Genomic DNA, 23,681 nt, shown 5'->3' with positions numbered 1-23,681 from the left:
GGAATTAGTTGTGGTATTTATTTTTGGTTGAGTAACAGTTTTATCATCCTTTGTATAATAAAGTATATTAATTTAGTAGAGCTACACATGTAGAAAAAGGAGGGCATAGCCGTGCACTGAGCTCGCCTCCTGCCTCTGACAACCACCTGCCACAACTAATAACACTGCCGCGCACAGCACACTCTGACAGGAAGACAAGAGGCGGGAATATAAACACGCGGCTCCACCAATCAGAGGAGGCGATACAGGAGGTGATCAGAGGCTACTCGGGCTGTGCACCAATCACAGGCCGTGTTACTTGTGAGCTGTGCGTGCTCCAGTGTTTTGGGGGCAGAGCGGCGGTTGTGAGGAGCAGGAGTGGGCTGTACCACATCCAGAGCAGAGGGGGAGGCCACGGGCTTTGTTATTGTTGTTCTGGGGGGATGATTTTCTTGCTCCGCGTTGCTCCGTCCTGGGCTCCAGCAGTATGAAGGATGGAAGAAGACGACGTGACCATCAGAGAGCAGAACTTTCACAGCCAAGTTAGAGAATGTATAGTAAGTTGTCTCCCGGGCACTCGTGCGGTGTGGTGGTCGCTGTCACACTGGTCCTGCTCTGCCCGTTGCGGCGCCGGTTTTGTGGTAAAGGCTGCGCTGTTCCCATTGATTCCGGTGCAGTTTCCCTTCTGGGTGTCAGGTGCACAAGGGCTGCAGGTGTCAGTGCAGTGGGGTCGCCCACACGAGTGACCCTAAAACCCCTGACCGGCACCATCAGGACGTCACCACAGCTGTCACCGGTGTGCCCTAAGACCCCTGACCGGCACCCTCAGGACGTCACCACAGCTGTCACCGGTGTGCCCTAAGACCCCTGACCGGCACCCTCAGGACGTCACCACAGCTGTCACCGGTGTGCCCTAAGACCCCTGACCGGCACCCTCAGGACGTCACCACAGCTGTCACCGGTGTGCCCTAAGACCCCTGACCGGCACCCTCAGGACGTCACCACAGCTGTCACCGGTGTGCCCTAAGACCCCTGACCGGCACCCTCAGGACGTCACCACAGCTGTCACCGGTGTGCCCTAAGACCCCTGACCGGCACCCTCAGGACGTCACCACAGCTGACACCGGTGTGCCATAAGACCCCTGACCGGCACCCTCAGGACGTCACCACAGCTGTCACCGGTGTGCCCTAAGACCCCTGACCGGCACCCTCAGGACGTCACCACAGCTGACACCGGTGTGCCCTAACACCCCTGACCGGCACCCTCAGGACGTCACCACAGCTGACACCGGTGTGCCCTAAGACCCCTGACCGGCACCCTCAGGACGTCACCACAGCTGTCACCGGTGTGCCCTAAGACCCCTGACCGGCACCCTCAGGACGTCACCACAGCTGTCACCGGTGTGCCCTAAGACCCCTGACCGGCACCCTCAGGACGTCACCACAGCTGTCACCGGTGTGCCCTAAGTCCCCTGACCGGCACCCTCAGGACGTCACCACAGCTGTCACCGGTGTGCCCTAAGTCCCCTGACCGGCACCCTCAGGACGTCACCACAGCTGTCACCGGTGTGCCCTAAGACCCCTGACCGGCACCCTCAGGACGTCACCACAGCTGTCACCGGTGTGCCCTAAGACCCCTGACCGGCACCCTCAGGACGTCACCACAGCTGTCACCGGTGTGCCCTAAGACCCCTGACCGGCACCCTCAGGACGTCACCACAGCTGTCACCGGTGTGCCCTAAGACCCCTGACCGGCACCCTCAGGACGTCACCACAGCTGTCACCGGTGTGCCCTAAGACCCCTGACCGGCACCCTCAGGACGTCACCACAGCTGTCACCGGTGTGCCCTAAGACCCCTGACCGGCACCCTCAGGACGTCACCACAGCTGACACCGGTGTGCCATAAGACCCCTGACCGGCACCCTCAGGACGTCACCACAGCTGTCACCGGTGTGCCCTAAGACCCCTGACCGGCACCCTCAGGACGTCACCACAGCTGACACCGGTGTGCCCTAACACCCCTGACCGGCACCCTCAGGACGTCACCACAGCTGACACCGGTGTGCCCTAAGACCCCTGACCGGCACCCTCAGGACGTCACCACAGCTGTCACCGGTGTGCCCTAAGACCCCTGACCGGCACCCTCAGGACGTCACCACAGCTGTCACCGGTGTGCCCTAAGACCCCTGACCGGCACCCTCAGGACGTCACCACATCTGTCACCGGTGTGCCCTAAGACCCCTGACCGGCACCCTCAGGACGTCACCACATCTGTCACCGGTGTGCCCTAAGACCCCTGACCGGCACCCTCAGGACGTCACCACAGCTGTCACCGGTGTGCCCTAAGTCCCCTGACCGGCACCCTCAGGACGTCACCACAGCTGTCACCGGTGTGCCCTAAGTCCCCTGACCGGCACCCTCAGGACGTCACCACAGCTGACACCGGTGTGCCCTAAGACCCCTGACCGGCACCCTCAGGACGTCACCACAGCTGTCACCGGTGTGCCCTAAGACCCCTGACCGGCACCCTCAGGACGTCACCACAGCTGACACCGGTGTGCCCTAAGACCCCTGACCGGCACCCTCAGGACGTCACCACAGCTGTCACCGGTGTGCCCTAAGACCCCTGACCGGCACCCTCAGGACGTCACCACAGTTGTCTACGGTGTGCCCCAAGACCCCTGACTGGCATCCTCAGGACGTCACCACAGCTGTCTACGGTGTGCCCCAAGACCCCTGACCGGCATCCTCAGGTCACCACAGTTGTCACCGATGTGCCCTAAGACCCCTGACCGGCATCCTCAGGACGTCACCACAGCTGTCATCGGTGTGCCCTAAGACCCCTGACCTGCACCCTCAGGTCACCACAGCTGTTACCGGTGTTCCCTAAGACCTCTTACCGGCATCCTCAGGTCACCACAGCTGTCACCGGTGTGCCCTAAGACCCTTACCGGCATCCTCAGGACGTCACCACAGCTGTCACCGGTGTGCCCTAAGACCCCTTACCTGCATCCTCAGGACGTTACCACAGCTGTCACCGGTGTGTGTGCCCCAAGACCCCTGACCGGCTCCCTTAGGTCACCACAGCTGTCACCGGTGTGCCCTAAGACCCCTGACCTGCACCCTCAGGTCACCACAGCTGTCACCGGTGTGCCCTAAGACCCCTGACCGGCATCCTCAGGACGTCACCACTGCTGTCACCGGTGTGCCCTAAGACCCCTGACCGGCATCCTCAGGACGTCACCACAGCTGTCACCGGGCTGCGCGCACCGGATGGGGTCATTGCATGTTTCTTACAGACATTAAGTGAATGAGAATTTTTTTTAAAGGGGATTTCCACACCTAAAACCAAATCAATATGGTAAAAAATAAGAAGTCTCTCCCTATCAGTCCCCTGCCTCTCCGTCATCTGCGACAGCCCTGCAGGTCTCTTTGGTTTCTGTTCCAGCTGGGACTGACGTGACTACTGCGGTCAGTGATTGGCTGTAGTGTTACATGCCAGTCCCAGCTGCACGAGACCCATTTGGTGACCATTCACCGTCCGTAGTGGTCACATGTCCGTATGACTAGGTATTTTGAGCTTTGTAGATCCTGTTCTGGCCGGGCAGTAGGTAACGAGGGGGGGTCGCTTTGTAAGTGTCATTTTTATTATTTTCTTTTTTTTTTTTTTAACACCACCGCTACAACAAATCGGAGCTAGAAAACCCTTATAAAGCGTTATTTCCCCCCCCCCCCCCCGAAAAAAAAAAAAAAAAAAAAATCATCTTATTCTCTTCCATAGAATAGGGGATAACTTGCTAATTATTCGGGGTCCCCCTGTGATTTAGGGGGGACCCCGAACAGGTCCATCCTGAATGCTGCGCACATGTCCGTCTCCAGTCCATCCATTCATTGTCTACCAGAAACAGCAGAGCCTTGCTGTGCGATAGAGAATGAATGGCGCAGAGGCGGAGGATGTGCGCACCTCTGCTGCGTTCAGGATGGGCCTGCAGAGCGTCGATCTCTAAATCATGGAGGGTTCCAGCCGTCGGATTCCCATCGATCAGCAAGTTACTCACTTTCTTATGGATACATTGTACTCTGTGATCTGTTGGTTGCACTACTTCTGTAGTTCATTTCAGATTTCACCCTTTGCAAAGCAAGGGTTAAAATGTACATATGGCCTAAAAGAGGGTTCCGATGATATGCATTGGTTGCAGGGGTTCACTCACAACTGAGATTTCTCAACTGTTCACTGGTTCGGTCATAAATGTTTGATTTTTGAAACTTTATCCTGGGACCCTTCTCCCTCTAGATTACTAGAATGGGGACGCCTGTTCTAGCGATTGTGAGGAGGGGTCATTGTTTGGGCCCCATGATCAGAGCTTTACTACCTAAGGCCTGTTTCACACTTCCGTTTTTTCAAATCCGTCAAAATCCGTTGTTTTCCGTAAAAAAACGGATCCGCCATTTTTGCAGGATCCGTTTTTTTGTCCCATAGACTTCCATTACGGTTACCGCGGATCCGTCAAAAAAACGGATCCGTTTTTAAAAAAACGGATCCGTTTGCATCAGTTTCCGTCAAAAAAACGGAAACGGATCCGTTTGGCGGACACAAAAACGGAAGTGTGAAACAGGCCTAATGAGGATAGTGGGACCACTGATCGGCTATGTGCTTCTTAATGAATTTGGCACGTCTTGTACGTGGTATGCACTAGAGTAACAAATAAATGATCCTTTATTTCTGCTGTAAAATACTCCACTCCTGTGGCATAAATTAGCCGATTGCTTCCTGCTAAGCTGCTCCCAGTTTTCAAAAGTTAGCAGAGCTGTCCGGAATATTCTGGCAGACTGTTTAACTGATTAGGACCTATATCTTTTGGCTTGGACAGAACATCCAGGCTGTAATTGACCAATGGTCACTGATTGCCTGCAGCGGTCATGTGATGTACATTGGCACAGGAGAGGTAATGCAGAAACTGTGGGGTCTGGTAGCTGAGTGCTTGCAGTACGGCAATTAAAGATGTGCCTGGCAGGCTGTTATAGACTGCAAGCAGAAATCTCTATCACCAGGTGAAATACTTCTGAGCATCTGTCTCAGGTGAGGAATATTCTTAGGTGCTCTCACACCTGCAGTGGCCAATTCCGCTCTTCTGTCATCATATACGATGGAGCAGAGTGCAAGTGTGTGTGTATATATGTACGGCATATGTATATTTTTAACCTAACTCCACGAGACCTATACCGGCCTAATGGAGGAAATGGTTTATTTATTATTTTTTTTTTCATGGGTCCGAGCCCTATGGACAAGTTTAGTGCCTAGATCAGTAGCTTTCATGGGAAAGCGTGATGCCTTACATGTAACACCCAGTTCTCGTCTGTGGTCTGATGCAACATTTTCCATCTCGCTGCAAATTAAATTGCATATTTATTTTTAGTGAATTCACAGACCGCTTCACCTTGCGGGTTTTCAGTTGCCAAAACAAGTAGCAGCAGCCTGGACCAAGGCTGTGAAGTCAGTCGTTGTCCATTTTGGTGCAGTCGGTATAAAATGGACTGAAGTAGTACAATGCAGGATGTGCTGTAAATGTTTTCATAAGAATTTGGGAAAGTTATGAAATGTCCTATAAATGTCTGTTCTGTTCCTGATGTAAGGATCTGGGCTTTTAGTTGAGATGAATCTGTGCTGCACTTTATGCACACGCTCAGTAGTGACCAGTGCTGTGGGGTCATAGATGAGATGAATCTGTGCTGTGCTTTATGCACATGCTCAGTAGTGACCAGTGCTGTGGGGTCATAGATGAAATGAATCTGTGCTGCACTTTATGTACATGCTCAGTAGTGACCAGTGCTGTGGGGTCATAGATGAGATGAATCTGTGCTGCACTTTATGTACATGCTCAGTAGTGACCAGTGCTGTGGGGTCATAGATGAGATGAATCTGTGCTGTACTTTATGCACATGCTCAGTAGTGACCAGTGCTGTGGAGTAGTAGTGGAGATGAATCTGTGCTGCACTTTGTGTACATGCTCAGTAGTGACCAGTGCTGTGGAGTCATAGATGAGATGAATCTGTGCTGTGCTTTATGCACATGCTCAGTAGTGACCAGTGCTGTGGGGTCGTAGATGAGATTAATCTGTGCTGCACTTTATGTACATGCTCAGTAGTGACCAGTGCTGTGGGGTCGTAGATGAGATGAATCTGTGCTGCACTTTATGTACATGGTCTGTGGTAGCGATAATCTCTTAGTGATAAAACCTTCATTGTAAGTAAACGGAACACAGCTTAATAAATGACACATCACTGAATTCAGTGTTTTAACCTCGACCTCATGCTGTCCTCAGATTACTTGGCAAAAACCTGCTGACAAATTCCTTTTAATCACTAGCCTTCAGGATTTACGATGACCTCTCTTGGACTATCTGGGCGTGATTCTGTGAGCCCATTAAGTAAATTTAAACCCACAGGTTCTTCACACAATTTTACAATGTTCGTCTGTGAAAAGAAATCGTCTGTTGTACATACAGGCGCTTCTCACAAAATTAGAATATCATCAAAAAGTTAATTTATTTCAGTTCTTCAATACAAAAAGTGAAACTCCTATATTATATAGAGTCATTACACACAGAGGGATCTATTTCATGTGTTTATTCCTGTGAATGTTGATGATTATGGCTTACAGCCAATGAAAACCCAAAAGTCATTATCTCAGTAAATTAGAATACTCTATAACACCATCTTGAAAAATTATTTTAAAATCTGAAATGTCGGCCTACTGAAATGTATATTCAGTAAATGCACTCAATATAAAGAGTGCTAAGCCCAAGCATGATCAGAGATGGACATAAACATTAAAGTGAATAATGCCATGATATACAACTGTGCAATATGTGGGTATAATATGAGTGTACATGAAATTAAAGCAACTCCATTCAAAACTTCAGACAAAGCCCATAACTGCATATGAAGTCATAGCAAAGAGCTACTGTAAGGAATTGGCCAAAGTAGATCTGTCTAGTGTCACCCGACCAGTAATCTGATTACAGGCAGAGCAAAGGATGCAGGATAGGAAAGGCCACGAGAATCAACCCGTAATGGGATATAAAGATCATGGTGAAAATAGTCTGAGCGAAAGGATAGATATACCGTACCTACTGCAGGTATAGCTGTCACAGGATAGTTGTTGGACATCCCTGCTGTCAAGGCATTGTCCAGTGTAGAAAATAGATGTTTATATACCCAATTAGAGAATTTGAGTTAATAGCCGATCCTTTGTTGAGATCCTAATTTCTTGGCCAATTTGGATAGGAGTTAGTTTGTCTCCCTCCTGTGACATGGCACTGTGTGTGTTGCATTATGCACTGAGCGGGGCTCTGAAATGCGTCGTCCGGTTGTAGATGTGGTTGCGCATTCCCATTACAGCGCCATTCTTTCTCTGTGTGTCAGTACACTTGTCAGAAGAGATTTCCTCAGAGTTTGCGATATTTTAGACTGTTGGATGGAATGAGAGAGGGAAAGAGATGAGAGAGGCCTTATGTGAACGTGATGGGAAGTTAATTGATCGATGGAGAGAACGTGGTATATGGGGTATTATCTGTAAATATGAGAGGTAGTCTAATACTGCTCTAAAATAATCTGATTTTGAATGTTGAGCGGAGTTTGGATAGCGCTCTTGTGATGGACAGATACTAGTTCTGGTTAGCCAAGTGGCCTCTGCAAAATTAGTATGGGGGTGATGAGCCTCCAAGTACCCCTTCAGTTACATGACTTTGGTAAGAAGTTGTCTGTATGTGGAGACAAGGGGTGAAATATCTGTGCTGCCCCTGCATAAACATTTGTCACTCTGGTTTTGTTAGTCAGAGCTGGTAGAAATGAAGTGAGTCCAGCCTCAACCCATGCTTGTGTATAGTCCTTTTAAAAGATAAGCGAGTTGATCCCTTAATGACCCCAGAGTGATGGACCAGCAGCGAGAAATCGCATTTAGAAGTTCTGGGTACACACTTCTCAAAAAAAAAATAAAGGGAACACAAAAATACCAAATCCTAGATATCACTGAATGAAATATTCCAGTTGCATATCTTTAATTGTTACATAGTGGAATGCGTTGAGAACAATAAAACATAATTTTGATTTGCATTGATCATTTTTAATATCCCATGGAGGTCTGGATTTGGAATGATACTCAAAATGAAAGTGAAAAATTTAAATTACAGGCTGATCCAACTTCAGTGGAAATGCCTCAAGACGAGGAAATAATGCTCAGTACCGTAGTTTGTGTGGCCTCCACGTGCCTGTATGACCTGGTCCTGATGAGGCGGCGGATGTTATCCTGAAGTCTCTCCTCCCAGACTTGGGTTAAAGCATCAGTCAACTCCTTGACAGTCTGTGATGCAACATGGCGTTGGTGGATGGAAATAGACGTCATGTCCCTGATGTGCTCGTTTGGATTCAGGTCTGGTGAATGGGCATGCCGATCCATAGCATCAATGCCTTCATCATGCAGGAACTGCTGACTCGCTTCAGCCACATGAGGCCTGGCATTGTCATTCATCAGAAGGAACCCAGGGCTCACTGCATCTGCATGTGGTCTCACAATGAGTCTGAGGATTTCATCCCGGTACCTAATCCTAATGGCAGTCAGGGTACCTCTGGCTAGAACATGAAATGCCTCCCTACACTATTACTGACCCACTGTCAAACTGGTCATGCTGAAGGATGTTGCAGGCAGCAGAACATTCATCATGGCGTCTCTAGACTCTGTCATGTGCTCAGCGTGAGCCTGCTCTCATCCGTGAAGAGCACAGGGCACCAATGTCGGATCTGCCAATCGCCCTGCACGGTGTTGGGCTGTAAGCACCACACCCGCTTGTTGACGTTTGCCCTCATACCACCCTCATGAAGTCTGTTTTTGACAATTTGAGCAGACATATGGATTCTAGTGGTCTGCTGGAGGTTATTTTGCAGATCTCTGGCACTGCTGCTCCTGTTCCTCCTTGCACAAAGGAGGAGGTAATGGTCCTGTTGCTGGGTTGTTGCCCTCCTACGGCCCCTTGCCTGTCTCCTGGGATATGCTCCATGCTTTGGACTCTGTACTGAGAAACGCAGCTACCCTTCTTGCCACAGCTCACATTGATGTGCCATCCTGGAGGAGCTGCACTACCTGAGCAACTTCTGTGGGTTGTAGACACCACATCGGGCTACTTTACAGTACCTCTAAGGGTGAGAGCAATGAAAAAAAGGCAAAAGTGATAAAAACAACAACAAAAAAGATGGGAACAGAGAAATGGTCTGTGGTCACCACCTGCAGAAACACTCCTTCTATAGAAGTTGTCTTGCTAATTGCCTATCATTTCTACCTGTTGTCTGATCCATTTGTACAACAGCAGGAGAAATTACGGTAATTCATAATCAGTGTTGCTTCATAACTGGACAGGTTGCTTTCACAGAGGTGTGATTGACTTGAAGTTACATTGTGTTAAGTGTTTCTTTTCTTTTTTTTTTGTGTAAATCTCCTCTACCCTCTCTACCTCTCGTATTGGGGCATAATGACGCACTTACTGCTTCTCACCCTCGCGCTGTATTTGTAGTCAATGACTTATTCATCCAGTAGAGGAGAGTGGCGCCAAGAAGGGAGCACCGCCTGAGGCTGTGGAGTTGTAAGTGCATCGTCGTGCCCCAATGCATTTCTAGACACACACACATGCAAATCTTCAAAATGTGATTTCTCACTGCTGGAACATCACTTTGTGGTCATAAAGGGATCAACTTGCTTAACTTTTAAAGTCCGGCACATACATATAAATGGTTCGGAGGTGTAGAAGTTTGACAGGTTCCCTTTATAATGTTTACTAGTATGGGACTTTAGATTAATTTACATTACCTTATGAATACCATTTTTAATGTGCTACCTACCATTGTACTACCATGTGTTTTATTTTTCGTATGTAATTTCTATTATACTTGAGCCATTTATTAAGGACTTGCAGCAGGAGACAGAACTTTGTATGGCCGACTCCGCAGTCCCGGGGTGTGTGAGGAGTAATGGGGACTTGAAGACCCCTCTGTTATTAATTGGTGGAGCCCCAAATGATCCATTGGAAAAACCCTTTAGGCTTCTTTTACACTTGCCGTGTTTTTGCGGCCCGTTTTTGCGGCCCCGATAGATTTCTATGGGGCCGCAAAAACGGGCCGCAAAAATTTGAGCGCTGTACGGCCGTATTTACGGCCATGAAAAAATATCGAGCCTGCTCGATATTTTTCACAGCTTACAGATACGGCCCCCATTGAAAATCAATGGAGCCGCAAAAACAATGGAAGCTTGCCCAGTGTGTTGATTTTGCGGTACACAGTGAAGACCGTATTTGCAGAACTCTGTATTTTTTTTTTCCTACTCTTCAACAGCTATTCCCAACCAGAAAAACGGCGATCCGAGAAGATTTTTGCGGCCTGTTTTTGCAGAAGACCGTGAAAATTACGGCAATACGGCCCACAAAAACGGCCCACAAAAACGGGCCACAAAAACCACGGCAAGTGTAAAAGAAGCCTTAGGGTGTGTGCACACGCTTCGGATTCTGCTGCGGATCCTCATCGGTTTTGGTCCTGCGTGTACAGTATCATTATAATCAATGCAAACAAAAACCGCAGTGCACACGGGGCAGAATTTTCCGCATGGATTTGCTGCGGTTTCAAAACTGCAGCATATCACTTCTCTGTGCGGAATCCGCAGCGGTTTTACACCTGCTCCATTGTCCAGGTTTCAAACCGCAAGATAATTCCGCAGCAGAATCCGCAGCGTGTAAATACACCCTTTGTGTGTGTGCTATCAAACTTTATGCCTGATATTTTGTTGGCAGCCCATTGATTCTGGATGACCATATGTTTCAGCTGACATAATTTGGTTTTCATGTGTAATTTTTTTTTTTCTCAGTCGTCCTCGCTTTATTCCACTTTATTTTATCTTATTTTTTTCAATTTAATTATAACTGGCCAGCTTGTTCTACGATTGGAAATTGATGGAGCTTGTAAGGCCTGTCAGAAACTTTATCTTTAGGGATTCATGTCGCTTGTCTTCGTAGCTCCATAATGGGGGGTAATACCCTGACAGCTGTCTCCAGCAAAGTGCTGTCACGCTGGCGAGTAAAACCACATTATTATGTAAATGTAGCAATCCCTCACTTGCTTCCCGTCAAATTAATCTCCACTTGTTCTTAGCAGCAGAAAATAATTGTTTGATCTGTAAATGCTTTAATTGGCTTTTAAAGTGGATCTTCACTCCTCTCTTCTGCGGATATTTCATGTGTTAATTGATAACCTGAATGGATGCCCGGCTTCTGAATTTATAGCTTGATCATCTCATTAGTGTTACGAGCACCACCTTCTCCGTTCTGCCTTTTAATATTCTATTATTATAAAGGACAGTGGTGGCAGTCTGATCGCCGTTTTACTTCTTAACCTGATGGCCTAGAATATTAATAATTTCTTATTAATAATGGCAGGTGGATAAATCGCCTCCTTCTATATAGATGGTTACCAGATCAGTAACTTTTACCACGCAGCCTCAATCCGCACCAATCTCTGCATAAAAAGTTCACACCCTACAGATTTTAAAATCCACGTTGTAGGTTAACGTTCATACAGAAATGTTTCACAAAGTATAAATCATTTTTTTTAAATTTTTTTTTCCTAATCTGTTAAGAGGGAACTGTATTATGCCGCTGTGTCTTCTACAGAAAATCTGGAGCCAAATAATCAGGGGGGAAAACAGTGTCAAGTCTTGTAGTCCTTACCTCAGATGTCTCTGAGGGTATTCTGCAGATTTGCCACAGATTTCACTCTTTGGATTTTTTAATATGCAAAATGATTCTTCAGAGAGGAACAGGACTAGCACTGTATAGCGCCACCTGTTAGTTGCAGCGATCCTACAAGTCACTATCAACCCTTTAACGGGCCTTAAAATATAATTTAAGGTAAAAGCCAAACTAGGATCTCAATTTGCAAACAGTGTTTCAGGGTATTGCCCCTCATCAGTGCAAAGTATGAGATCTGAGGATATGTGCTCATGTTGCAGATTGGGCTCAGGAATTTCCTGAGCAGGTTCTGCATCTCTTGGCAGAATCCACAGGTCAAAATCTGTGCGTTTTTTTTACGCGGATTTTGTGCAGATTTAATGTGGATTTTAAGCGGATTGTCATGCGTTTTTTTTTTGGCCTGCGGTTTTCTACAATGAAATAGGTGTAGAAACGCAGCGGAATCCGCACAAAGAATTGACATGCTGTGGAAAATAAACCGCTGCGGATTCCATGCTGAATTTTCCGCAGCACGTGCACAACAGTTTTATTTTTTCCATTGGTTAACATTGTATGGTCAAACACTTGCTGATCTGCAGCGATTCCCCATGGAAAATTTGCTGCAGATCCGCAATGTGTGCACATACCCTGATTTGGCTAGGTGAGAGGCTCTGGACTGAGTTTTAAGGAGTAACGTTTCTCCTTGTGGAGAGTGATATACCGGCCCTGGCATGCCAATGTAAGGAGGCTTATTCGCCATGCAATGCTCCTTTTGGGAAATTTAATTTACAGATTGCCTCTTCAGAGAGGAAAAGAACTAAAACTTTATAAGGTACTGTCACACTTAGCGATGCACCAGCGATCCCGACCAGCGATATGATGCGGTCAGGATCGCTGGTGCATCGCTAAGTGGTCGCTAGTGAGCTGCCACACAGGCAGATCTCACCAGCGACATCGCAGGGGTCGGGGGTCGCTACTTACCTGTCAGACGAGGCGATCCCGACATCCGCCCGCCCGCGTCCATGCGTCGCTCGTCTGCACAGCAGGAAGCCAAGCAGGAATCTGACGACGAGAAACGGTCCAGGACGTTCTCGCGCGATTAGCGATAACCAGCGGGGGAGCGGTCGGAGGTATGTATCAGACATAGCGATATCGCTATAACGTCACAAAAACCAGTGACGTTATAGCGATATTGCTTAGTGTGACAGGCCCTATAGCGCCACCTGTTGGAAGCAGCAATCCTACAAGTCACTATCGAGCCTTTTTTAACCCCTTCCTGACATCAGACGTACTATCCCGTCCATGGGTCCCGGGCCCCTATGCCCACGGACGGGATAGTACGTCTACCGCGATCAGCGGCGCCCACGTGGTGAGCGCTGCTGATCGCGGCCGGGTGTCAGCTGATTATCACAGCTGACACCCGGCACAATGTGTCAGGGGCGGTCACGGACCGCCCCCGACACGTTAACCCCTTGCACACAGCGATCAAACATGATCGCGGTGTACCAGGGGTTAAAGGGAAGCATCGGCAGGGTGGGGGCTCCCTCCGTGCTTCCCTGAGCCCCCCACAGCAGCGCAATGTGCAGCGCTGCTGCCGGGGGCTCCTTTCCTGCAGGCCCCCGAATCCAAGATGGCGACGGGGGCCTTCAGGGGCCTGCAGGAAGCTGGCTTCCTCAGTGCCTGCAAAGCGCAGGCATGAGGAAGCCTTGTGCACTGCCTGTGACAGATCGCTGCTCGCTCACAGTGATGTGACAGATCAGCGATCTGTCACAGAGCAGTGATGTCCCACCTGGGACTATTTAATAAAGTAAAAAAAAAATAAAAAAAAAGTGATTAAATAATTTAAAAAAAATCGCCAAATAAATTACAAAAAAAAAAAAAAAAAAATATTCCCCCAAATAAATCCATTTTTTGAAAAAAAAAAATAAATAAAAAAAAATAAAAGTACACATATTAGGTATCGCCATGTCCGTAACGACCCGCCCTATAAAACTGTCCCATTAGTTAACCCCTTTAGCGAACCCATTAAAAAATAAAAATAAACAAAGCAAAAAATGATTTATCATACCGCCAAACAAAAAGTGTAATAACGCGCGATCAAAAAGACGCATATGAATATCCATTGTACCGCTGAAAACGTCATCTTGTCCCGCAAAAAACAAGCCGCCACACAGCATCATCAGCGAAAAAATAAAAAAGTTATAGCTCGCAGAATAAAGCGATGAAAAAATAATTTTTTATATAAAATAGTTTTCATTGCATAAAACCGACAAAACATAAAAAACCGACCTAAATGAGGGATCGCTGTAACCGTACTGACCCGAAGAATAAAACCGCTTTATCAATTTTACCGCACGCGGAACGGTGTAAACGCACCCCCCAAAAGAAATCCATGAAACTCTGTTTTTTGTTCATTCTGTGTCCCAAAAATCGGAATAAAAAGCGATCAAAAAATGTCACGTACCCGAAAATGGAACCAATAAAAACGTCAACTCGTCCCGCAAAAAATAAGACCTCACATGACTCGGTGGGTCAAAATACGGAAAAATTATAGCTCTCAATATGTGGTGATGCAAAAACTATTTTTATAATAAAAAGCGTCTTTTAGCGTGTGACAGCCGCCAAACATAAAAACCGCCATAAATGGTAAATCAAACCCCCCGTTATCACCCCCTTAGTTAGGGAAAAATAATAAAATAAAAAAAAATGTATTCCATTTTTCCATTAGGGTTAGGGTTAGGGCTAGGGTTAGGGCTGAGATTAGGGTTAGGGGTGTGTTGGGGTTCGGGTTGGAGTTAGAATTGGGGGTTTCCACTGTTTGGGCACATCAGGGGCTCTCCAAATGCAACATGGCGTCTGATTTCAATTCCAGCCAATTCTGAGTTGAAAAAGTCAAATGGTGCTCCTTCCCTTCCAAGCTCTGCCATGTGCCCAAACAGTGTTTTACCCCCACATGTAGGGTATTGGCCTACTCAGGACAAATTGCAAAACAATTTTTGGGGTCCAATTTCTCCTGTTACCCTTAGGAAAACAAAAAATTGGGGGCAAAAATATCATTTTTGTGGAAAAAAATGATTTTTATTTTCACGTCCGAGCGTTATAAACTTCTGTGAAGCACTTGGGGGTTCAAAGTGCTCACCACACATCTAGATAAGTTCTGTGGGGGGTCTAGTATCCAAAATGGGGTCATTTGTGGGGGGTTTCCACTGTTTATGTACATTAGGGGCTCCCCAAAGGCAACATGACACCCGCAGAACATTCCCTCAAAGTCTGCATTCCAAAACGTCACTACTTCCCTTCCGAGCCCCGACGTGTGCCCATACAGTAGTTTTCTCCCACATATGGGGTATCAGCATACTCAGGACAAATTGGACAACAACTTTTGGGGTCCAATTTCTCCTGGTACCCTTGGGAAAATAAAAAAAATGGTGACTAAAAAAAAGATCATGTTTGTGGAAAAAATACAAATTTTTTATTTTCACGCCGGGCGTTATAAACTTCTGTGAAGCACTGGGGGGTTCAAAGTGCTCACCACACATCTAGATAAGTTCCTTGGGGGGTCTAGTTTACAAAATGGTGTCATTTGTGGGGGGTTTCCACTGTTTTGGTACATCAGGGGTTTTCCAATCGCGACATGGTGTCCGATCTCAATTCCAGCCAAAAACGTCAAATGGCGCTGCTTCCCTTCCGAGCTCTGCCATGCGCCCAAATAGTGGTTTACCCCCACATGTGGGGTATCAGCGTACTCAGGACAAATTGCACAATAACTTTTAGGGTCCTGTTACCCTTGGAAAAATAAGAATTGAGGGTGAAACGATCATTTTTGTGGAAAAAATGATTTTTTTAATTGTACCGCTTTACGTTATAAACTTCTGTAAAGCCCTTGTGGGTTCAAAGTTCTCACCACATATCTAGATAAGTTCCTTAGGGGGTCTAGTTTCCAAAATGGGGTCACTTGTATGGGGTTTCCACTGTTTAGGTACATCAGGGACTCTCCAAACGTGACATGGCGTCCGATCTGAATTCCAGACAATTTTGCATTGAAAAAGTCAAACGGCGCTCCTTCCATTCTGAGCTTTGCCATGCGCCGAAACAGTCGTTCCCCCCCCACATATCAGGTATCAGCATACTCAGGACAAATTGCTCAATAACTTTTGCAGTCCAATTTCTCCTGTTACCCTTGGTAAAATAAAAAAAATTGAACCTGAAGTATTTTTTTTGTGAAAAAAAGTTAGATGTTAATTTTTTTTAAAATATTCAAAAAAATTCCGGTGACGCACCTAAAGGGTTAATAAACTTCTTGAATGTGGTTTTGAGCACCTTAAGGGGTGCAGTTTTTAGAATGGTGTCCCTTTTGGGTATTTTCTATCATATAGACCCCTCAAAGTGGCTTCAAATGTGATGTGGTCCGTAAAAATAAAATGGTGTTGTAAAAATGAGAAATCGCTGGTCAACTTTTAACCCTTATAACTTCCTAACAAAAAAAAAATGTTGGTTCCAAAATTGTGCTGATGTAAAGTAAACATGTGTGAAATGTTATTTATTAAGTTTTTTGTGTGCCATATCTCTGTGATTTAAGGGCATAAAAATTCAAAGTTGGAAAATTGCGAAATTTTCAAAATTTTCGCCAAATTTCCATTTTTCTCACAAATAAACGCAAGTTATTTGAATGAAATTTTACCACTAACATGAAGTACAATATGTCACGAGAAAACAATGTCAGAATCGCCAAGATCCATGGAAGCGTTCCAGAGTTATGACCTCATAAAGGTACAGTGGTCAGAATTGTAAAAATTGGCCCGGTCATGAACGTGCAAACCACCCTTGGGGATGAAGGGGTTAATGAGCCTTGCTTTTGATTACAATCAGTGAAAATCCACAGCATAAATTGTCATGCAGTATCTTTCAAAAGTTTGGACACATCTGTGGTTCTTATTGGAATGTGTTCATTATAGATTCAGACTGAAGGCTGCAAAACCAAGAAGGATCACATATGGAAAGAACGGGTAAAGGAACGCATGTGAAACAAACCGGAATGTGTATTAAAGGGAATATGTCACCTCATTTTTGCCCTATGAGCTACGGCCACAGCCATCAGGGGCTTATCTACAGCATTCTGTAATGCCATAGATAAGCCCCCAATGTAATCTGAAAGATAAAAAAAGAGTTAGATTATACTCACTGGGGGGCGCGGTGCGGTGGGTGTCGCGGTCCGGGTCCCGCGCCTCCCGTCTTCTAGCGATGACGTCCTCCTTATTTCTGCCGCAGCTCCTGTGCAGGCGTACTTGATCGGCCCTGTTGGGGGCAGCGTAAAGTACTGCAGTGCGCAGGCGCCGGACCTCTCTGACCTTTCCCGGCGCCTGTAGATAAGCCCCTGATGGTAGTGGCCGCAGCTCATAGGGCAAAAATGAGGTGACATTCGCTTTAAACCTTAGATTCCTCAAAGTACCCCTCTTTTACTCTGACAGCGTTGCACATCTTTGCCGTTCTCTGAAGCTGCTTCATCAGGGCATCATCTGGAATGGTTTCCAAAAGTCTTGAAGGAGTTCCCTAAGGTGCTACAGGAAAGATGTACGGTATATCTTTGTACCGTGTTAGCCAGTGGATAGAAAAATATTCAGGATTGAGAGTCCTCAGTAGTTGATACCTTTTAATGGCTAACTGAAAAGATGGTAATACATTGCAAGCTTTCGAGACTACTCAGGTCTCTTCATCAGGCTAGACTAATACAAAATCTGAAGTCACATATTTATGCACAATACAGCCTAGAAAAAATGCAATAGATAAGACAAGTGACGTGAAGCAGAACTATCAATATGGGAGAGGGAGAAACATAAATATAAACATTGGACCAGTTCATAGCTAAGGAGTCTGGATGTTTTATGGTCCTCTGATTGGGGTCTAGCTCTGTGTTGCCCCGCAAGGTTTTAAAAGGAAATTCCTTAATTGATGTAAAAAGACATAAATCCATGCGACACATTCATTCCAGCACTGAGAGTGTCAAAGTTCGTCATAAATTTGTACTCCCAAACTCGTCTCTCTCTCTGAGATGTGAAGTTACCTTTCAATACCAGTAATTTCATATCCATGCTGCTGTGATCAGGGATACAGAAATGTTTTGCCACAGGTAGATCCATTCTTTTTTCTCTTATTGTGTGACGATGAGCATTCATCCTTGTTCTAAGCTTTTGCCCTGTCTCCCCCACATACAGACCCCCAGTTGGACATTTAGTACAAATAATTAAGTACACCACATTAGATGTAATGCAGGTGAAAGTACCTGGGATCTTGTAGTCCTGATGTGAGTTGGGGGATCTTTATCTTGTCCGTGGTCATTATAAATGGACAGGTTTTACATTTTTTCTGGTTGCAAGGAAAGGTTCCTGCAGCTGTTGGAGAGGACAGGGAGCTTCTGACAATGATGCTTCTTAAATTTGGGGGCTGCCTAAAACACAGCAGTGGGGGGTCTGGAAAAATGGATTTTAATCGGGCATCTTTTTGTAGTAAAGGTTGTAATTTCCGTGCAGCTCCCCTTAGCACCTCCAGATTTGGGTTGTAGGTGACTACTAGAGGCACTCGGTTATTTTCTTCTTTAGCTTTGTAATGTAGCAGGTGATTCCTTGACAATCTGGTGGCTCTTGTAATTTGGTTTTCAATTGTTCTTGGATGGTAACCCTGATTCAAAAAGGTCTTTTTGAGGCGACCAAGGTGTTTGTCTCTATCCATGGGGTTGGAACATATACGATTGTATCTGATGGCTTGGCTATAGATAATAGAGTTCTTTATGTGTTTTGGATGGAAACTGTCCCATTTAAGGTATGTTGGACGGTCGATTGGCTTCTGATACAGGGATGTCTCTATTTCATTGTTTTTTAGCTTAATGATGGTGTCCAAAAAATTAATCTCGGTACTGGAGTAGTTGAGTGTTAAATTGATGGTGGGATGAAATTGATTAAACTTTTCGTGGAACGTCTTTAGCTGTTGCTCAGACTCCGTCCAGATGATTAAAATATCATCAATGAAGCGGTAGTAGGCCAGGGGCCTGATGGGGCATGAGGACAAAAAATCGCTTTCAAGCTTGGCCATGAAAAGATTTGCATACTGTGGAGCCATTTTACTTCCCATAGCTGTGCCAGTCTCCTGTAGATAGATCCTGTTGTCAAATTCAAAGTAATTGTGGGTGAGGATGAATTTTATAAGTTTCACCACAGCATCAGCATCAGTCCCTGTGTTTTCCATGAAGAATTTGCAGGCATGTAAACCATCTTGGTGTGGGATATTAGAGTACAAAGATTCCACATCCATGGTGGCCAGGATGGTTCCTTCTGGTAGAGGACCTATTGCTGCTAGTTTATTCAATAGGTCAGTTGTGTCCTGAATGTAGCTGGATGTATCCTTCACCAGTGGTTTAAGAATACCCTCTACCCATCCAGATACCTGCTCAGTGAGGGTGCCCACACATGAAATAATTGGTCTTCCTGGATTTCCAGATTTGTGGATTTTGGGAAGCATGTAGAATGTCCATTCTTGGAGTCTCTGGTATCAGGTCATCGCCAGCTCTTATGGACTGGTCAGGCAGACAAGAAACCAACTTGTTTAGTTCCTTGTAATAGTCCTGTGTAGGATCCGACTCCAATTTTCTATAGTAGCATGTGTCCATAAGTTGCCTGTTTGCTTCCTTCATGTAGTCTGACGTATTCATCATGACTATTGCACCTCCCTTGTCAGCAGGTTTAATGATGATTGATGTGTCTTCAATCTCTCAGATTATAAACCCAACAAAGTGGAACTGGCCGTGCTTTCTAGAGGACTCTCATTTTGTCCCACTAAGGCCCTAGATAAAACTGAACTCTGCAGTGATATGGAACAGTATTTCAGGAGACTGCGCCTGAGGGAATATTTCAATGATACAGAAGATTCAGAAAACACTCAGACCGAAGGAAAAGGGATCGTAACAACTAGGAAAAGGTCAGACTGGACACCTCCACCTGGACGCAACCCTCATTTGGATAAATATATAGACTCCTTCAGACATTTGATAAAATCCACAATCATAGACACTAACAGGAGACAAGCATCCAACATCAGTGCCCAGGAGAGAAAGGCCATACAGTCTTTAAAAACCAACAAAGAAATCATCATTAAACCTGCTGACAAGGGAGGTGCAATAGTCATGATGAATACGTCAGACTACATGAAGGAAGCAAACAGGCAACTTATGGACACATGCTACTATAGAAAATTGGAGTCGGATCCTACACAGGACTATTACAAGGAACTAAACAAGTTGGTTTCTTGTCTGCCTGACCAGTCCATAAGAGCTGGCGATGACCTGATACCAGAGACTCCAAGAATAGGGACATTCTACATGCTTCCCAAAATCCACAAATCTGGAAATCCAGGAAGACCAATTATTTCATGTGTGGGCACCCTCACTGAGCAGGTATCTGGATGGGTAGAGGGTATTCTTAAACCACTGGTGAAGGATACATCCAGCTACATTCAGGACACAACTGACCTATTGAATAAACTAGCAGCAATAGGTCCTCTACCAGAAGGAACCATCCTGGCCACCATGGATGTGGAATCTTTGTACTCTAATATCCCACACCAAGATGGTTTACATGCCTGCAAATTCTTCATGGAAAACACAGGGACTGATGCTGATGCTGTGGTGAAACTTATAAAATTCATCCTCACCCACAATTACTTTGAATTTGACAACAGGATCTATCTACAGGAGACTGGCACAGCTATGGGAAGTAAAATGGCTCCACAGTATGCAAATCTTTTCATGGCCAAGCTTGAAAGCGATTTTTTGTCCTCATGCCCCATCAGGCCCCTGGCCTACTACCGCTTCATTGATGATATTTTAATCATCTGGACGGAGTCTGAGCAACAGCTAAAGACGTTCCACGAAAAGTTTAATCAATTTCATCCCACCATCAATTTAACACTCAACTACTCCAGTACCGAGATTAATTTTTTGGACACCATCATTAAGCTAAAAAACAATGAAATAGAGACATCCCTGTATCAGAAGCCAATCGACCGTCCAACATACCTTAAATGGGACAGTTTCCATCCAAAACACATAAAGAACTCTATTATCTATAGCCAAGCCATCAGATACAATCGTATATGTTCCAACCCCATGGATAGAGACAAACACCTTGGACGCCTCAAAAAGACCTTTTTGAATCAGGGTTACCATCCAAGAACAATTGAAAACCAAATTACAAGAGCCACCAGATTGTCAAGGAATCACCTGCTACATTACAAAGCTAAAGAAGAAAATAACCGAGTGCCTCTGGTAGTCACCTACAACCCAAATCTGGAGGTGCTAAGGGGAGCTGCACAGAAATTACAACCTTTACTACAAAAAGATGCCCGATTAAAATCCATTTTTCCAGACCCCCCACTGCTGTGTTTTAGGCAGCCCCCACATTTAAGAAGCATCATTGTCAGAAGCTCCCTGTCCTCTCCAACAGCTGCAGGAACCTTTCCTTGCAACCAGAAAAAATGTAAAACCTGTCCATTTATAATGACCACGGACAAGATAAAGATCCCCAACTCACATCAGGACTACAAGATCCCAGGTACTTTCACCTGCATTACATCTAATGTGGTGTACTTAATTATTTGTACTAAATGTCCAACTGGGGGTCTGTATGTGGGGGAGACAGGGCAAAAGCTTAGAACAAGGATGAATGCTCATCGTCACACAATAAGAGAAAAAAGAATGGATCTACCTGTGGCAAAACATTTCTGTATCCCTGATCACAGCAGCATGGATATGAAATTACTGGTATTGAAAGGTAACTTCACATCTCAGAGAGAGAGACGAGTTTGGGAGTACAAATTTATGACGAACTTTGACACTCTCAGTGCTGGAATGAATGTGTCGCATGGATTTATGTCTTTTTACATCAATTAAGGAATTTCCTTTTAAAACCTTGCGGGGCAACACAGAGCTAGACCCCAATCAGAGGACCATAAAACATCCAGACTCCTTAGCTATGAACTGGTCCAATGTTTATATTTATGTTTCTCCCTCTCCCATATTGATAGTTCTGCTTCACGTCACTTGTCTTATCTATTGCATTTTTTCTAGGCTGTATTGTGCATAAATATGTGACTTCAGATTTTGTATTAGTCTAGCCTGATGAAGAGACCTGAGTAGTCTTGAAAGCTTGCAATGTGTTACCATCTTTTCAGTTAGCCATTAAAAGGTATCAACTACTGAGGACTCTCAATCCTGAATATTTTCCTAAGGTGCTAAGCACTTGTTGCCTTTTTTTGCCTTCACTCTGTGTCCCAACTCGTCCCAAATCATCTAAATTGAGTAGTGCTTGGTTAATTGTGGAGGCCATGAAATCTAACATAGCACTCCTTCCACCTTCTTCTTGGTCACACAGGGAGGAGGTGTGTTTTGGATCATTGTCCTGTTGCAACACAAATGGTTGTCCCGTCCCACAAAGCAGAGGTGATGACATGTCATTATAGAATGCTGTGGTAGCCATGCTGGGTATTGTGCAGGGAAACCAACGATGCACTCCGCCGACACAGAGCCTCCGCATCGACACACCTCTGCTGCTGCCAGTTCCGCTGCTATACCACTGCCGCAGCCCCCCGTTAAGCCTGCGTTCAGACTATAAGACGCACCCCCCCCCTAGTTTCCTCCCAAATTTTTTTGGGAAAAAAATGTATTATAGTCTGAAAAATACGGTAATATTTGAATTTCTACTTTTTATATTGAAGAACAGAAATGAACTTTTTGATATTCTAATTTTGTGAAAAGCTCCTGTATTTGTTCTGTCTAGAGCAGGAAATGTCACCTTTGCACATTGTTGTCTTTTTCTTTATTCTTTAGGCTGTGTGCACACGATGCGTTTTTTTTAAGCATTTCCGCAGCGTTTGAGCCGGCTCAGACGCTGCAGAAACGCTTAAAAGATGCATCAAATTAATTAGCATGCGTTTTTGGCTTTCTGTGCCAATGCATGCGTTTTTAACCGCTCAGGAATCGCTTAGCGGCTAAAAACGCAGCATGCTCATTAATTTCCGCATAGCTGAGCGTTTTTAGCCATCCCCAATGATCCCAGAAATCGCGTGTCAACAAACGCGTCAAACGCGTCAAAATCGCGTCAAAAATCGCGGAAAAAGACGCGCGATTTCTGGGAAGGGGATCCTTTTCCTGAGCGTTTAAAAACGCAGGCGTGTGCACATAGCCTTAGCAGTACAATACTTCTCAGTTTTCATTTTAGCATCCTTAGACAAATTAATGATAGCCCTAATATGAGCTCCTATGTCCTAAATTCTTGTCACTTTGAGAAAAAAAAAATCTCATGAACTCTCTAAGCACTCTTTACCAATTTATTATTTTTTTTTTTAATCAATATTGGTTAATAAAATATATAAAAAAATGGCAACAGAAGGTATTTCAGTATTTGAAATGTCAAAGAATTTGAAAGTATAATAATATCCCGAGGGCACATACTGTACATATAAATGTGTAAAAAGAATAGTGTAAGTAGGCAGCTGGTACCTCATGATTTGCTGCTAATAACTCCAGGCATCAATCTGTCATCACCTCTTGTGTAGTGCTGATCGGGGCCTCACAATGGCCTCTATTATAGCGCCCTCTAGTGGAACACTATGGGATTGCGGTGGTTGTAGTAGTAGGATGTGCGACTGCCTTAACTTTGTGTGTGTGCTTTTCACATGAGGGTTAATAAGATCAATACTTGGTCTAAGCTTTTGATTGCTTTCACTGAACTTGCCGTCATTTAGATTACAGCATTACACTAATCTTGTAATAAATCGGTTCCCTCTGTTTTGGGCTCCGGCAATATGGCGGCCGCCACCGGGGGCGGTGCATGCGCTGATGGTGATCTCGAGACAGATCTCGCTGAAATCTCATCTCTCGAGATCTCAGT

The 23,681-nt window shown here is 45.5% G+C and overlaps 1 protein-coding gene across 3 annotated transcripts in view; it reads left to right on the top strand.

Annotated features, from left to right (window-relative positions):
• Nucleotides 1-250: 250 nt before the first annotated feature.
• LMBR1 (limb development membrane protein 1) overlaps nucleotides 251-23,681 on the top strand; it is a 161,065-nt gene continuing 137,634 nt past the window's right edge. The window contains exon 1 of one of the 3 annotated variants that reach the window (XM_073581599.1): nucleotides 251-536. In XM_073581599.1, coding sequence (XP_073437700.1) covers nucleotides 474-536 — 63 coding nt within the window. In that variant the 5' untranslated portion in view covers nucleotides 251-473. Of the gene's footprint in view, nucleotides 537-4,809; nucleotides 4,927-23,681 lie in introns of those variants that run through there. The other 2 variants (XM_073581597.1, XM_073581598.1) reach the window with 2 other exon arrangements.

The sequence above is a fragment of the Dendrobates tinctorius genome, unplaced genomic scaffold, assembly GCF_039654945.1.
Source record: "Dendrobates tinctorius isolate UK_male_01 unplaced genomic scaffold, ASM3965494v1 ptg000070l, whole genome shotgun sequence".
Classification (NCBI taxonomy): domain Eukaryota; kingdom Metazoa; phylum Chordata; class Amphibia; order Anura; family Dendrobatidae; genus Dendrobates; species Dendrobates tinctorius.
Note: the sequence above shows the minus strand (reverse complement) of the source record. Positions and strands in the feature narration are given on the sequence as shown.